General features: G+C 51.6%; 2 protein-coding genes across 4 annotated transcripts in view; both read left to right on the top strand.

Moving 5' to 3' along the window:
• The window catches only part of Otof (otoferlin), a 197738-nt gene that overhangs the window by 49219 nt on the left and 133468 nt on the right, over nt 1–15051 (top strand). The gene's annotated exons all lie outside the window — the stretch shown is intronic.
• Nucleotides 1–15051, top strand: part of Cib4 (calcium and integrin binding family member 4) — a 51993-nt gene that overhangs the window by 9704 nt on the left and 27238 nt on the right. For all 3 annotated transcript variants that reach the window (XR_009226556.1, XM_046441427.2, XM_058578428.1), the window contains exon 3: nt 1258–1354. Coding sequence is in view for 2 of the 3 variants with exons in the window: in XM_046441427.2 (XP_046297383.1) it covers nt 1258–1354 (97 nt within the window). In the remaining variant the exon portion in view is untranslated. The remainder of the gene's footprint in view (nt 1–1257; nt 1355–15051) is intronic.

Here is a 15051-nt window from a genome sequence, read left to right as displayed (position 1 = left end):
AGGGAGTCCAGAGACCAGGCCCAGCTTGGGCTAGACGGCTCCTATTATCACAGTCTAATTTGGGGTTCTGTGTGGCCAGAGGGCATGGGGACACCTGGAGAACAGGAAGAGAACACAGATGGGCAGCAGATGGCTCAGGGTCTCCTCTGAGGCCCCATGTACCGCAGGCCCCCTCAGGTGCCAGGTGCGAGGCTGACATTCCACATTCCTCTCCCATCAATCCCTATAAATGTGGGAGGGGAACTCCTTACCCCAATGAAGAGATGAGGAGACAGAGGCTCAGGTGGGTCCAGAAGCTTCCTCAAGCTCTCAGAGCTATAAAGTGGCAGAGTCAGGATTTGAACTTAGGTCAGTCTGGCTATAGAGAATGTGTTTTTAAGCAGCCTGTGGTTTCCCCGTCTACCACACACACAACCCTAGCCCTTCCTCTCATTCACATTGAATGTGCACCATAGCCCTCGAAAGAGGTGATTAATTGCCCCTTTTCCAGAAGATGAAGCTAAGGCTCAGAAGGGTTAAGTAAGTTGCCCCAGGTCACACAGTCCTACTGGGGCAGTGCAGGATCTGGTGTCCAGTCCTCCTGGGTCCAGGCTGCTACCCTTTTCTCTCTATAAGCTGCCTTGGTCACTGTTCCTACAGGCCCAAGGGCCTGCTTATAGATGAGGACTAATGGTCCAGGATGGGATGAGAGGGACAAAGGACCAGGGGTCATCCTCTCTTAGCCTAGGGCAGAGTTCCGCTTCACCCTCTGCCTGTCACTTACAAGCAAAGTCCCCTGGACTGGCCTGGGGCCTACATACAGAGAGGTGGGTGATAGGGACGATGTATGCTGTGGTCTGGTGCTTGCCACCCAGTGGGCTTGTGTGCTGTGTGGCTGACAGGTTCTACCCCTGGCCTGCCCATGCCCATCATATGCTGAGGATGGGGTGGGCGATGGCCAGAAGAAGGGGACCCTGGTGTCTTCATCTCTACCTGAGGGACTAGATCAAGTCATAACAGAAGGCCCACCAGAACTAACAGCGCGGAGTGTGTCCCGGGTCGCAGAACACTACGGCTCACCTTCCCTCATGCTCTGCTCAGCTAACACCCCCAAAGACATGCTGGGCACATGGGTGGGCTCAGAGGTGTCTCTGGGATGGAAAGATCCATTGCTGCCCTTTCTATGTCACTTCTCCCAGAGAGCAAGGAGACAGGAGGGGGCCTGCTAATTGCCTTTTCTGCCCAATGGTCACATGCCTGTCACCTCTCTCTCTCCAGTATCCATGACACCTTCTTGAAGCTCTGCCCTGCAGGCAAGTACTACAAAGAGGCCACACTGACCATGGACCAGGTCAGCTCCCTGCCGGCCCTGAGGGTGAGTCCAGGAGGGAGGTGGTGTCACAGGGACCTCTGAGGGACTGAAGTGGGCGGGGGGCAAGATGGCCCTTGATGCTAGGGTCAGCTGGCAGCATTGCTTGAGGGGCTGTGGGATCTCCAGGCAGAGGGCCCAGCAGGATGTGGCTTCCAAACACGTCTCACCTGCACCTATGCTCCCCACCTCATCAGCCCTGGAGTGGGACCGGGGTGCTGACCTTGTCATGTCTCAGATGAGTCAGACAGAATGTGAGACCTGCCAAGTCCCACAGTTGGAAGGTGGTGGCCTCTGCTGGAGGCTCTGGCTGGCCCTGCTCACCAACCTCCAGGCCTGTCTGGGATTCCCTAAAAGCCTCAGCTCCCGCCCCACCCCTTGTGGTCTTGACCCCCGCACCAGCAATTTCCCTTGGCTATCCTTTGTGCCCCCAAGTGGGGTGAGTGGGCAGATCAGGATCTACGCAGGACTGTGAGGCCTTGGGCAGCCCAGGTGCCACCTCAGGCCCTCTGCCCAGCGCTGCCCAGCCCTTCTCCTTTTCTGCTCAGGCCACTGCAGTGGACTAGGGCTTTTCTGGAGGAATCAAGAATTTTCTCAGGTTCTTCCCTCAAAAGACAGGAGAGCAAAACTTGGAGCCAGGATTGACCTCCCCATCAGACTACTTCCCTCTCTAGGTGTGACTAGAGAAAAGGAGGACATTGGCATTTTTGCTCTTGCCACCCTCTGCTTCTCTCCCTCAACTTAGTCATCCTCCCTGAGCCAGAGGTTCCTATTAAAAAAAGGGGTGAGTCATACCCTCTTCTGACTTTCCCCACTTTTCCTGGGCTGAATCCTACGTTTCATACACCCAGGATGGACACACACACACACACACAGCCCTTGCTATGGGTGCATCCTAGGCAAAGCACTTCCCTGGGTCTTGGTTTCCTCACGTATAAAATGGTGGAGTGGTGGGGTGGCTGGGAGTCTCCAAGTGCTGCTAAGGCTCCTTGCACCCCGGCTGGCAGTGTTTGCAGGAGCTGCCAGCACTCGCCCCACCTCCCAATCCTTTAGGAACAATTTTTGGAGCCTTCGTCTCCATTACGAAGAGGCTCTACTCTTTCCCCAGGGCAGCCCAGTGGAGCCCCAGGGGGCACAGTAGAAGGACTCCCAAATCACTCCTGGGATTTAATTAAAACGTGTGCCTTGCGAGAAGCGATGGCAGGTTAACAAATCACAGCGCTCTCGGACTTCCCAATTTGTCATTCGGATCTTGGCAGAATAATGATTTGAGTTTGTCATTGTACAATGAGAGCCCATCTCCCTTTCTGTCTGGAACGACACAGGTTCTGATTGCTGAGGGTGCTGGGACCCAGGAGCAGTAGGCTGGCTCCTGAAAGAAGGACGCGGAGTGGGGACACACGTAGTCATTCAGCCAATGGCTACACTCAGGCTCCTAAGTGACAGGCCTGGCTCTAGGACAGAGACAGAGATAGAAGAACACAAAACTGGAGATTCAAATGGAGGTCGGAATGGAGAAGTTCAAAGAACTGAGAAAGAGGGGATAGCTGGGGGGTAGCTGGGAAAAGCTGGGGTGAAGTGAAACTTAGAATCCCCAGAAAAGCCAAACCACTGAAGAATGTGCGTACACCAGAAACGAAACAGGACGTGCATCTTTGGGGCACCCCATACTCAATTCCACAACCCCACTCCCACACACCTGTGCTCGACACCCATGTCTAGCACCATGAGTTAGACCTGGACTTCTGCTAGGACCTGGGGCTCAGGGCCACCAGAGAGGCAGGACTGGAGAGCAAGCATCTGCCCACCCGATGGGTCAGTGCCAGGCTCTGTTTCCACCAAGTCCACCCAGTCCAGCCACTGTCCACTGAACACAGGGTGCTCCCCACCCTAATTTTACCCATGGAAACCTGAGGCCCCAGAAGGATGACTCACCTGTGGCCACAGGAGGACAGACCCAAGGCCACCTCTGCTCATGGGGAAGCAGGCAGGACTCTGACCCGGGAGCCTCCACTTCTACTTGGGCCTTGGCGAAGCATTGACCTTGTGCCTTGGGGTCCCGGGAGAAAGACCTGTCCTGGGGGCTGACTCACTTCAGCAATAGTTTTGTCCCAGTGTGGCCCAGAGACTCTGTTCTGTGCCCCCAAAGGAGCGAGCCCTGGCCTAGGGTCAGGAGGGCTGGGTCTATGACGTTCCATGGACGTTACACTTCCTCGGCAAGTCCACCATGTGCTAAGCAGGAGACCTGCGGGGGCAGGACGAGCCTTGTCTTTACATCTCCTTCACGCTCCTCACCCACTCCTCCCTCAGGCCAGGGTCGGGAGCCCATGGAGGGTGGAGGACCGCAAGGCTGGAGAAGGGCAGATGGGGCAAGGTCGTCCCCACAGGGCTGGGCCCAGAGCCTTTTTCTGGAGCACCAGCCCCCCTCCCCAACTTTGTTCATTGGAGAGAAATTGAGAAGTTGGGTCCTGGGCTACAGGATTTTAACTTTACTTTTTAAATTTGAACCTCTAAGTGGACATTATTTTATTCTACTTTATAACGCTTGTTGTAGAAAAACTGGAAAACACAGCAAAGCAAAAAATGAGATAAAAGTCATCCATTAACTCACCTCAAGGGATGGTGGCCATGGCCATTTTGGCTTATTTCCTTCTGGACTTTTTTCTAAGCAGATATGCTGATAACGAGTGGGATTGAATGGCCTTTTTTTGTATGTTGCTTTCCCCCTCCCCCACTGTGGTTTATCTGTTGCTTTCGCAGATGGTCTGGAGCAGCCAGAGTTGTCTCATGAATTGAGGACCCCAAGCCACTGCCACATCTTGAGAACTGGGGGGCCAGGCATGGGCCAGGAGTGGAGAAACTGGGCTTGAATTCACTTGTTAGTCCAAGATGTTCCATAAGAGGAATGACTGGGGTACAGGGATCAAAGGAGCAAGCAGATGCCAGCCCAGGAAGACTGGGTGGGCAGGGTGGGTGTTACTGCAGGCTGCCCTTGGAGGAGGAGAGGCCTCCTCTAGGCCTCAGGCATTGGTCCAGGTCCCAGCATGGTGCAGGTTTCTCAGCTATGCAAGGGACACTTTGTAACCACCAGAGCTGTGCAGAGGGAGTGAGCTCCCTGTCACTGAAGAGAACCAAAGAAGGCCAGTCAGTCCCTTGGCAGGGAGGTTCAGGCACATACTTGTACCAAACGGAGATGGGACGAGATGCCTCAGGACCCTTCTCACCCTTGGAGTGTGTGGTTCTGCCTCTGGGGATTGGTCTTATTCTCTTTGTCATTTACCACAGTGTGTCCCTGACATTTTACTTTTAAAAAAAAAAAAGTTTATTTCGAGGAGGGACTAGAAATACCAACCTTCAATTTTGCCAAGGACACTAAAAAAAATAATATGTTATCCACCATCACCATTATTTCATTTTTAAAAAATATTCATTTTAAAACAAAAATGTAAGAAGCATCTCACCCCAGAAATAAGAACGACTCATTCCAAATGCATCTCTTTTTGTTTGTATTTTTCTCCCTTTGTCACCAATTGTTAACAGCTTCATCACTGACCTGGTCGCGGTCCCTAAGACTAGTTTAGGGCAACTTAAACCTACAACTAATGTTCCCCTCTGCATCTTTCTAATCCTGGACTAAGCAGAAAGCTTGCTTCCCCAAAGAAGCAAGAGAGGCTTGCTAGAAGGTGGGGGCCGGAGTGGGTGGGTGTCCTCTGCGTCCCAGGGACGGAGCTGTGTGACTCACATTGCCCAGAACCCTTCCTTGGAATAGGCATGGGGAACGGGGCCCCAGGGATCTCCAGGGACTGATATAACTTGGCTCAGGGGTTTGTGTGGTCTGGGAAGAAAGTTTTATTTTCTTAACTTGGGTTCCTCCGTGGAAAAAGTGGGCTTGTTAATGTCAGGAGGGTCTGTGGGTCCGTGGACAGCCAGGTGAGAGAAGGTCCTGGGTACAGAGGGTGGCGGGGACCACAACCTTTTCCACACAGTTTGGTGTTCTTTTTGTCTGCTGAATTTGACGTCTTTAAAAGTCAATTAGCGCAATGTTTCTGTTCCTGTAAATAATGATCTTGCTTTCTGTAAACACGATGAGTGTGGCATGGTGTGACTCAGGTTTCGAGTTTCCAGGCCCAGAGTGTCTTTGTGTCCACCGTGATGGCCAGTGCAGGCCTGAGGAAGCCCTCACGTTTAGAGCCGGTGAAGAGGAGGCTGCACACTGACCAGGCCAGTTCCTTCTCCTGCCCCTTCCAGCTCCCACCTCAGGTTCTGGCGAGCTGATGGTCTTGGCCCTGACCTACTAGTTATCCCAGGACCAACCCTGTCCAGGCACCGAGAGGTTAGGAAGCCTGCCCCAGGTGTAGGAAGAGGAGCCAGGTGTGGCTTCTAGGGCTTTAGCTCCACCTCTGTTTCTATTTCTCCCCTTTTCTGAGCCCTACTGAACTGGGGCCTGTCTGTCTAGAATAGCTGCAAAGAACTCACTCGAAAGACTGAAACACATCAGAAAGTCCTCATATTTATTCAGAACTCAAGAAATGGCCAAAACAGGGGCGTAGGAATGAGCGTATCTTTTTAAATTTAATTTTAATTTTTTGTTTCAGTTTTTAAATCAAAATTATTTATGCACGCTGGGAGTTGAGATGCCCTCTGAGGGTTGTTCCATATCCCCTTCCGTTAGGCAACCATTTCGGCTCTTACCTGATTCTCTTGGTGTTTACTCTATATCTCCAAAGGAAACAACCTTATGACTTTTTTTTTAAATTTCTGATAGTTCAGCCTTTGACTTTCCCCTAGAGAAGGTATTTAGCTCTATGCCCATCCTTCACATAGTTACCCATTCCCATAACCTCCCGCTGTTATATGATAATTTGGAGTACAGCAACATTCAGTATTGTATTTGTCAGCTTTTTGTTACTATAACAAAATTTAAATACTTGAGGAGGCTACTTATAGAGAAAAGAGTTCAGTGTTGGAGGCTGTAAGTCTAAATGGTATGGCATAGATTCTGGCAAGGCCCCCCCTTTACTGTATCCCATCCTCGTGAGAGCACATGTGTATGTTTATGTCTGTGAAGTCTTTCTCCCTCTCCTTGTAAAGCCCCCAGGATACAATCATGGGGGCTTAATGATTTTATCTTCAGTTCCCAAAGGCCCAACCTCTAAATACCAGAATGGGATCAAGAGTCTACCCTCTCAATACCATTAACATAAAACTTTGGAAATTAAACTCCTATGAGATCAGGGAGACAAAACATACCAAGTGTTTACATTATTATGATTGCATACAGTGTTCAGAGCTGGGCCATGAAATAAACTGTTTACCTTCTCTTTCTGGATATAATAATTATTTTTGCTGAGTTTTTTTATGTACAAATACTAACGTCAACACCAAACCTCTTCAACTGTCTAAACCTCCTCCAATAGCATTCACAGGGAGAAGTTTTCTATACAGTTCATTTTCTTAGAGAAATTTCTCTTGGAGTCTTCCAACTGGTTCTAATCAGGATGTGGTTTCCCTCTGAGCCTGGTGTATGTTATTATCCTGGGATCTCCTTTCCCGACTATCTCAGGTTGTTTTCACCTCTCCCAGGGATCTTGCATTTATTGTTTTCCTCTCTCCCTTTACTCCTCTTGTTTTGGTGGAGTACATCCTTTAGTAGCTTTCAGATAAAGGGTAATGGAGGTAAATATTTCAGCACCTCACATATCTGAAAATGTTTTTATTCTCCTTTGACACTTGACTGAGAAAGTTTAGATGGAGTTGAATTTGGGGTTGAATGTCACTTTTCTTCAGAATTTGGAAAGCATCACGACTGCATTTTAGCTTTCACTATTGTTCCTGAGAAATTCAGAACCTTTTTGTTTCTTGATTTTTTTTTTTTTTTTTTTTTGTATATGACCTTCTCCCCACCCTACCCCCTCTCTCTGGAAACTTGCAGGCTTTTCTCTTTGATTCCAGTATTCTGGAATTGGCAACAGTATTCCTTCGTGTGGGTCTTTTTCCCTGTGTGTGAGGCACGCAGATGACTCATTCTCTCTGGAAACCCAAATCCTTCAGTTTAGGGATATTTCCTTTAGTAACTTCCTGGATAATTCTCTCCCTCCCATCTTCTCTGTTTTATCTTTCTGGAACTCTAATATCCTGATGTGGTACATCCTTTATTTTTATTTTTGATCTCTTGTCTCCAGTTTTTAATCGTCTCTCTGCTCTTTTGTTCTGGGAGATTCTCCCACCTTATTGTCACATCTAAGTGGCCTTTTCAGTTCTGCCATCATGCACTGAACTTCCAAGAGCTCATCCCTCTTCTCTGGATTGGCCTCTTTTGAACAGCATCCTTCCCTTTTTCCTGGGTTCAATATGCTCTCCAGGCCTCCTTCAAGGTGCTTTACCCACTTGCTTCCTGGGCTCCTTGGCTTTCATGTCTGAGCCTTCCTTGGATATCTCATAATCGAGAGTGGGGAATGGTTGCCCTTTAAAAAGCTGCTTCAAAGTGCAGTGAGCTGAGGGCCATTTCTTGAGGATTCCCTAGAAACACCAGGAGTGATGTTCTGCATGCCACATCCTAGAGCCAAGTCCAGAAAAAGGGCCGGAGGTGTCCGAAAGTTCAGCATCCATTTATTTATTCAATCCCCAGTTCTCAGCTGCGTCGGATATCCCCCAGGGTAGAAAGTCACTATTATGCTCTCCCCAGAGAAAAGCCCTCCCCACTCCAGAAGGGCTTGGTGGCGGGAGCTCTAGGACTCCCACTGCCTCGAAACACTTGCCACCAGCCCTCCTGGTGGCCAGCCTCTATTTCCAGTGCTCCGGGCTAGGGACACCCGTTCCAAATCTGTAGAGGATTCCAGGGTGAACCTGAGGTCGATGTCACCCTTCCCCAGTGTGGGCTCAGGGTCCTGCTTTCTCACCTCTGCTGGTCACTTGTCACCTGTCCATCTGCTTCCCAAGTGTGTCACTGTGCTACTGCTGTTGTCCCCTCCTATGGTCTCTGTATCTGTGGGTTATGCCTCAAGAAATTCCTTTGTTTTCATTTTCATGCTTGTCAGAGGGGAGTGAGGTCACCTGCAAGTGTCATGGTTTCTGGTGTACAGTAAACATTACGAAACCCCCTCTCCTCACAGTCATCCTCTCAGAATCTTCTGTACCCTCAACAGTGGCCCCCAAACTCTTCTGCTCCCGGCTCCCAGGCTCCCTAGCATCCCACTTGACTGGCATTCTCAGAGGCCAGCTCCTGTGTGGGCCTCGTTCCCATCCCCACACGGGATGCCCAGGAGCTAGGCTGCTAGGGAGCTTCCCTCAGCCTCAGGCAGGACCTGCGCAAGGACCCTGGGGATTTGTCACCGCTCTTCCCTTCACTTTCTTTGCCCAAGAGAAAATATCATGGAAAAGAGATGTTTTGTGGAGAACGTCCAGTGAATAGAGGCACTTGAACTTGGTTCTTATCTGCTCACCTAGAAGGGGTTATTGTGTATTTGCAGCAGATTGTACACTGAGTAGGGTCGTGGAGTCTTACAGGGCTCTTCTAAGGAAATTCTGGGTAAGGAACAGGAGAATCACCCAGCGGTTTTGCAGAGCTCAGATTCTGGACCTTAGGGCCAAAAGCTGGGGCCTGTCGATGGGTTCACTGAGGCTCCTTGGTGAATCTGGTCCCTCCTAGAGACACCTCAGATGCACTGAGTCAGGGTCTCCTTCCCACTTCTTATGGGGCTGAGAAGCTCCGTGGGGCCAGGCATATCTTGGCAGGATCAGGAAGGACTTCCTTGTGCTATCCTGAGGCCAGGCCATGGCCCAGGCCAGTGCTGGGTGCTCCAAGCACCCACATATAGACTTCCCCACAGCAACCGGTTCAGCCAGACCCCTGTCCCCAGGAAAGACCCTGATCGCTGGCCCAGTGAAAAGTGCTATCATAGATGACAGTCCTGCTTCATCCTGCAGAGCTGCAGGCTGGAAGGGGTTCCCGAAACTCTGTGCCATGGGAGATGGCACATCTGAAGAGTCTGAATCCTCCTGTCTCTGTTCATCTGGGAAAGGAGGGTAGGGAGGAGGCAGCACCTGGGTGCCAGGGGTCTTCCTGATTCCTTTAAGGATCAACTTAGTCACAGCTTTGTCATGGCCACCCCTTCACTGTACCTCCCATGTGTAGACAGGCCTTCAAAAAGAAGAGGCCAAAGCCTGCAGATGGGCCATTCAGAGTAAAAGGGCCAGTCAGAGGCCGAGCCAAGGTCTGAACCCAGGCCCTGCCCCGCCCCCAGGCTGTATCCACACTCTGCCCTCTGAACTCCTTCTACATCCTGAGGAAATGCCACGTCTGAGGTTTGGCCCTTGATGAAGAGCTGACCTGACCCCCTAACTCCCAGGGGCCCAGGGCAGCCCTCTGGGCGCACTAAGCTGAGCCAGGGCAGAGAACCGTGCCAGAGGCAGCCAGTAGGGGAATCTCTGATCACCCACAGCCCAGGCAGGGACAGCTGGGCCCCGTGATAATCCTCAGGCTGTATTTAGGCCACTGCCCAGCGCCCCCTCCTCTCTCCCTTAGATATTCTCCCCTGTTTGCTAAAAAAAGCAGCAGATTGAATGGATGCATTAGTTCATTTCCAGCCCCAAATGTCCCCTGCCCTGAGTCACATGCTTCCTGGTCACAGGTTGCTCTCACGCTGCCTCATCTGATCTCACAGCATCTGTGAGGCACACAGAAGTGTTTGCCCATTCTACAGGCCAGGAAACTGAGACTCTAAAAAGTCAAAGGCATGGCCCAAGGCCGCACAGTTGCAAAAACACTCTCGAACCCCAAACTTCTATTTGCTCTTCTCCATCTTCTAGGGGAGACTGAATCGAGGCCACCAAGCAGATGACACACGTGCAAACACGTATGTGTCGAAGGCAGAATGAAGAATGGGGAGTTGCTGACAGCCTGGGTGGTTGGTGACAGTGACAGGCCCTGCAGGACCCATCCTCAGGCAGCAGAACACACATGTGTGTCCCCCGTGCTGGGTGGCCTGAAGATCTGCAGGACCCCTCCTGCTCCCAGCACCCAGCCTTCCTGGCTCCTGCAGCAGGCCTGGGAATTGTCCGATTCCCAAGTCCCCAAGCCAGGCCCCACCCCTAGTGCCCAGACTCCAGAGTGGAACAAATGTTCCACTGAGAAAGAAGAGAGAACAAAGGGCCCAGCCTGGTCTCCCAGGCTCCCACCCCCAGGCCCCACCTCCAGGGCCTGAGGTCACTGAGCCCTTCACCCATCAGAGAGAAGCAGCTGGATCTCTGAGATAAATAAATACTGGGGGCTGATCAGAGATCCAGACCCCCCCAGATGGAGCGGGCAAGCTCAGCTCTTTGCTCACCCAGGGCTGCAGGGCTGCGGTCCTTTCAGCAGAGCCCAGGCCAGCTGGCTGCCTCCGCTCTGCTCCCAGCAGCCCTGAAAGTGTGACTGTGCCTGGCGCTGTGCAGGATGTCACCCATACATCATCTCATTTAATCCTCAAGGTAACTGTGCAAGGAGGGAGTTGTTATCCTCATTTACATCTGGGAAGCAGATCAAAGAGGTTAAGCAACTCATCCGGCCCACAGCTGATGGAACTCGGCAGCGCTCAGCCCCCCAACCCGCCCCAACCTCCCGCCCTGTGGGAGGGTCCCGGCTCCCTGATGCCGAGTCAGAGCTGTGAGGGCAATTTGGCAGCTGGCTCCCTCCTTGCATTTTCAAGCATCATTAGATCTTTTTCTGACAACTTCATCAGTTAGCAGGGCTCAGAATTGGCAAAAATCCTTATTTAGACATTCAGCCAAAGAATTAAGAAGAGGTTTGTTTCAGAAAAAGCTCAGTGATGTAGGAGGCAGTCTCAGTGCCGGGCTGAGCAGGCAGTGGTGGAGGGTTGGGATCTGGCCTCCAGCCTTGGCCTCTCCACGGCACCCCACCATCCTGGGCATGTAGTGCTCTTCTTGGAGCCTCAGTTTCTTCAAATGGGTGTGACAACACCTTCCACACAAGTAGTTAGGAACACCTGGGAAGGTGAGGCAGCGCTCTGGACTCTAGCTTTACTTTTCTGGTCTGCTGGCTGCAAGGCCGGGGGCCAATGCTGCCTCTTTACTGGTCTTGACTCTCTGCCTGGACCCCAGGACGGGGCATGGTGGCCTGCGCTCTAAGCTGGGAGCGTGTGGAGCAGCCTGCACAGGATCACCCCTGCCCCGTGCAGCCTGGGCCTGCTGCAGGGGGTGATGGGTAGAACTGCCCACTCTGCAGTCATTGGGTCCAATCGATGACTCAATCCATGTTTCACGTTGGGTGGGGGCAGGAGCTGGAGAGGCGCTTTGTCTTTACTTGTTTAGAGCTTGACCATTCCCACCTCCTCCCTCACGTGCCACATCTGACTGGACCCTCCGGTCAACCTGGGAATTAGCTCTGCAATTCTGGGAGGGGAAAATTGGGGCACAGAGGTGACTAAGTGACTCACCCACAGTCACCCAGCTGGAACCTGGCCAGGGCCAGAACTCAAACCAGGACCAGGGACCAGGGATCCAGCCCTCCTGCCCCTGACCCCATTCCTTGCTTTCTGGGAGGCTCCTCTCGCCCTGGCCTTCATTGCTTCCTTTATGGTTCCGGTTCCGCTTTCCCTCAGGGCTCCCTAGAGCAGGGCCAGTTATCCTGCTGTGAAGCACCGGACAGCTGAGGCAGTGTGGCCTCCTGGAAGGACAGCTCTCACTTCCACTCGGGCACACACCACCGCGTGCATTTCCCTGCAACAGGGATGAGGAAGGGTGGCCTGCAGGTGAAAGGAGAGTCCAAGGTGGCAGAGCCAGCCTGCGGTCCTGGGACCCCTCCAGCCCAGGCTTCCTTCCAGAGGAGCCTCCTAGGACCTGTGTGCATGACATACTTGAGGAATCATCTTGCTGAAGTTCCCCAGCAGCACCTAGAGAACAGGCAGCCAAGGGCCCGGCTGGTAGGACTGGGGACACAATAGTGCAGCACCCAGTCACAGTCCTGCACTCAGAGCATAAGACAAACAAGCCCCATCTCAGCTTTTCAAGAGCTCCGGTCCCCAGGGCCTTCTCGGCCTGCTGGCTGGAGGCTTTATTCCACTCAAGTCTTTGCTGATAACTTCATTTGCGCCCCCAGAGACCTCAGACTTGTTTAAAAATAGAAAAATAAACAACATTGTTCCTGAAGTGCCCCCTCCCCCCTCCAGGCCTCCTAACGAGGTGCTGGCTGGGCCAGCCCAGGGCTCTGTTCCCAGGGTTTTTGACCCTCTGCAGGCCTCAGGCCTGCTGCTGCCTCCACAGGGACTTGCAGCTTTGAAGGGCTTCCTGGTGGCCTAGCCGCTAGCGTGGGGGAAGGGGAGATGCCTGCCTGGTGCTGTTGGTATCCACTGTGCACACAGCTGGGGTGGGGGACATTCACCCAGGTGCAGAGGGACAGGCCAATCAGGGGGAACTTTCCAGGGATCTTCCCCTCCTCCTTGCTCTGGCCTCAGCCCCTCCCAGGACCATAGGTCCCATCAAAATCTGGCATTGGCTAAAGCTCCCCAGGATGCAGCCCATGAAGTTCTGTGGGCTCGACAGGATTGCCTGCACTTGAATGTGCAGGTTGTGGATGACATCAGTTTTCCCCATCTGAAAAATGGACCTAATGACTCTCATTGGGAAGCAGCTCTGTCTGCTTCGGAGTGTTTTTATGAAGGCCGTGTGCAGGGAGAGACGGCAACGCCGACTTGCTCCAGGAAGGTGAATGGGACAGTGGGCACATGTCTGGAGGAATGGCATCTGAGGAAGGCAGGGCTGTGCTTGATGAGAGTCTCTGGGTGCGAGCTCCAGCCTCCCACCAGCGGGCTCCAGGGAAGGAGGGGTGAATAGTCACCAGGCTGATGGAAGAACCTCAATTCCTCACACCAGGAAGGTGGCAGAGAAACTGAGGTGTTCCACTTGCAGAAGGACTTGGGGGGCCATAACCCTCTTTGTATTTGCTGGTGGACGGAGGAGGAATTAGATTTGGCTCAAGGGTACCACTCAGGTGAATGGGAGAAGTGACCCTCAGGGAAATATCCAAATAGAGAAAGCAGGCTCAGTCAAGAAAGTAGAAGCTCCCTGTCACTGGAGGCCTCCCGGTGTGAACTGGCTGCTGTCCTACAGGGAACAGGCTCTGTGGGCACGGCCCACGTGCCCAGGACTAGAAGCAGACATTATCAATGCCTTTCCATCTTTGGAGTGTTTTGTGTCCTGAGCCCAGCTGGGCTCTAGAAAAGGGGTCACCCTTCTTCCTAGTTCTGCCTGAGGCCAAATACCAGAGGGAAGTAATTCCAGGGCCCACCCAGTGTCAAAGGAACTAAAGCAAACACCAGTGGCCAGGATCCCACTCCTCAGGCAGCTGAGAACTCAGATGAGAAACAGCTTCTCTGCAAAGATGGCTGGAAGCACTTGCTTCATCTGGCTCCCAGCATCCCCAGGACCTGTAGAGGCAGGACCCTCCTTTCTCCTGTACCCATGAGCCACTCACCTTCAGGGGCAGTCAGGGAGGGAACAGCTGTCATACTGCTTGGAGCAGGGACGGGCTCCCTCCCTGTACAAGCAGCACCCCATCTGGCCAGCTGCTCTTGCTTGCTCTTTCCCAAGCAAGTGATGGAGGCAGCACAGGCCAATGAGGCTTAGAACCTTGTGGAAGCCTCAGTGGAAATGCTCACTGGTCCTCCAGCCTTAGCCACATCTTTTGGAAAGGTACAGACCTGGATGCCTTGCAACACAAAGACCACAAGAAGAGCTGGGCCTGTGTGCTACTGAGCTTCTTTCTCACCGAGCTTCCTAGAGCCTAGGTTCCTGCAAGGCCTTACGGGAAGAGTATCCACTAGCTGGGGTGGCAGGGACACAGTCACTCAGGGGTGGTGTTTTTTTCCATTATGATACCGGAACATACTCCTTGGAAGCATGGGTCAGACGTGGGATCAAATCCTTGCTTTTCCTCTTGTGTCCTGACTGGATCTGGAAACTGGGAGTCCAACTCCAGAGAGAGAAGCAGGAAAGAGAAGTAAAAACTCCTGTCTGAGACCCTAGGAAGAAAAGCTGGTTTGCTTCCTTAGCATATTGTATCCCAAGCACACATCTTTTCTTTTTTTGCTTGCTTTTAACTTATTGTTCGAATAGTAGGTCAGCATTCAAATGGTTTCTAAAAAGCAATTCCTTAGCACCCCACCACTCTAATGTTAAGTTTTCATTTTCTATTTTCTTTTGCCATCTTTTTCCCTAGGCAAGCTTTATTTTATAACACTGTAGACATATATAGATACAATTTTATTTTGTGCTTTTTCCATCAGGAACAAATGCTTTTTTCACATTGCTACATAAACTGTGTAATTATCATTTTAATGGTTGCATAATTGCATTGGGTTCTGATTTACTAAACCATCCCCTCATTGCTGGACATTAACATTGTTTCCAGGGGGTTATTTATTTATTTATTTCGCTGCTATAAAAAGGTTGTTTGCAGTAAACATTCTCATGTATAATTTTCTTCATTTTTTGAAACTATTTTCTTAGTTTAGATATCCAGGTTCTCCTTGGGGGCAGTCCACTCTGGGAATTTGAACTATGCAACATTGAAATGATAATTATACTGAGTGTGTGGAAACTTAGGAAAACAGTGATGCTTGGTGGGGGGTGGGGAGAATGCACAAAATGAAAAACATGGACTCTCAAGCGTCCTTAACTCAAATCAATAATAAAATATAGAGCCCTGT

The sequence above is a fragment of the Marmota monax genome, unplaced genomic scaffold (assembly GCF_021218885.2).
Source record: "Marmota monax isolate L192 unplaced genomic scaffold, Marmota_monax_Labrador192_F-V1.1 WCK01_AAM20220418_F8-fsc00010, whole genome shotgun sequence".
NCBI classification, from domain to species: Eukaryota; Metazoa; Chordata; class Mammalia; order Rodentia; family Sciuridae; genus Marmota; species Marmota monax.
Note: the sequence above shows the minus strand (reverse complement) of the source record. Positions and strands in the feature narration are given on the sequence as shown.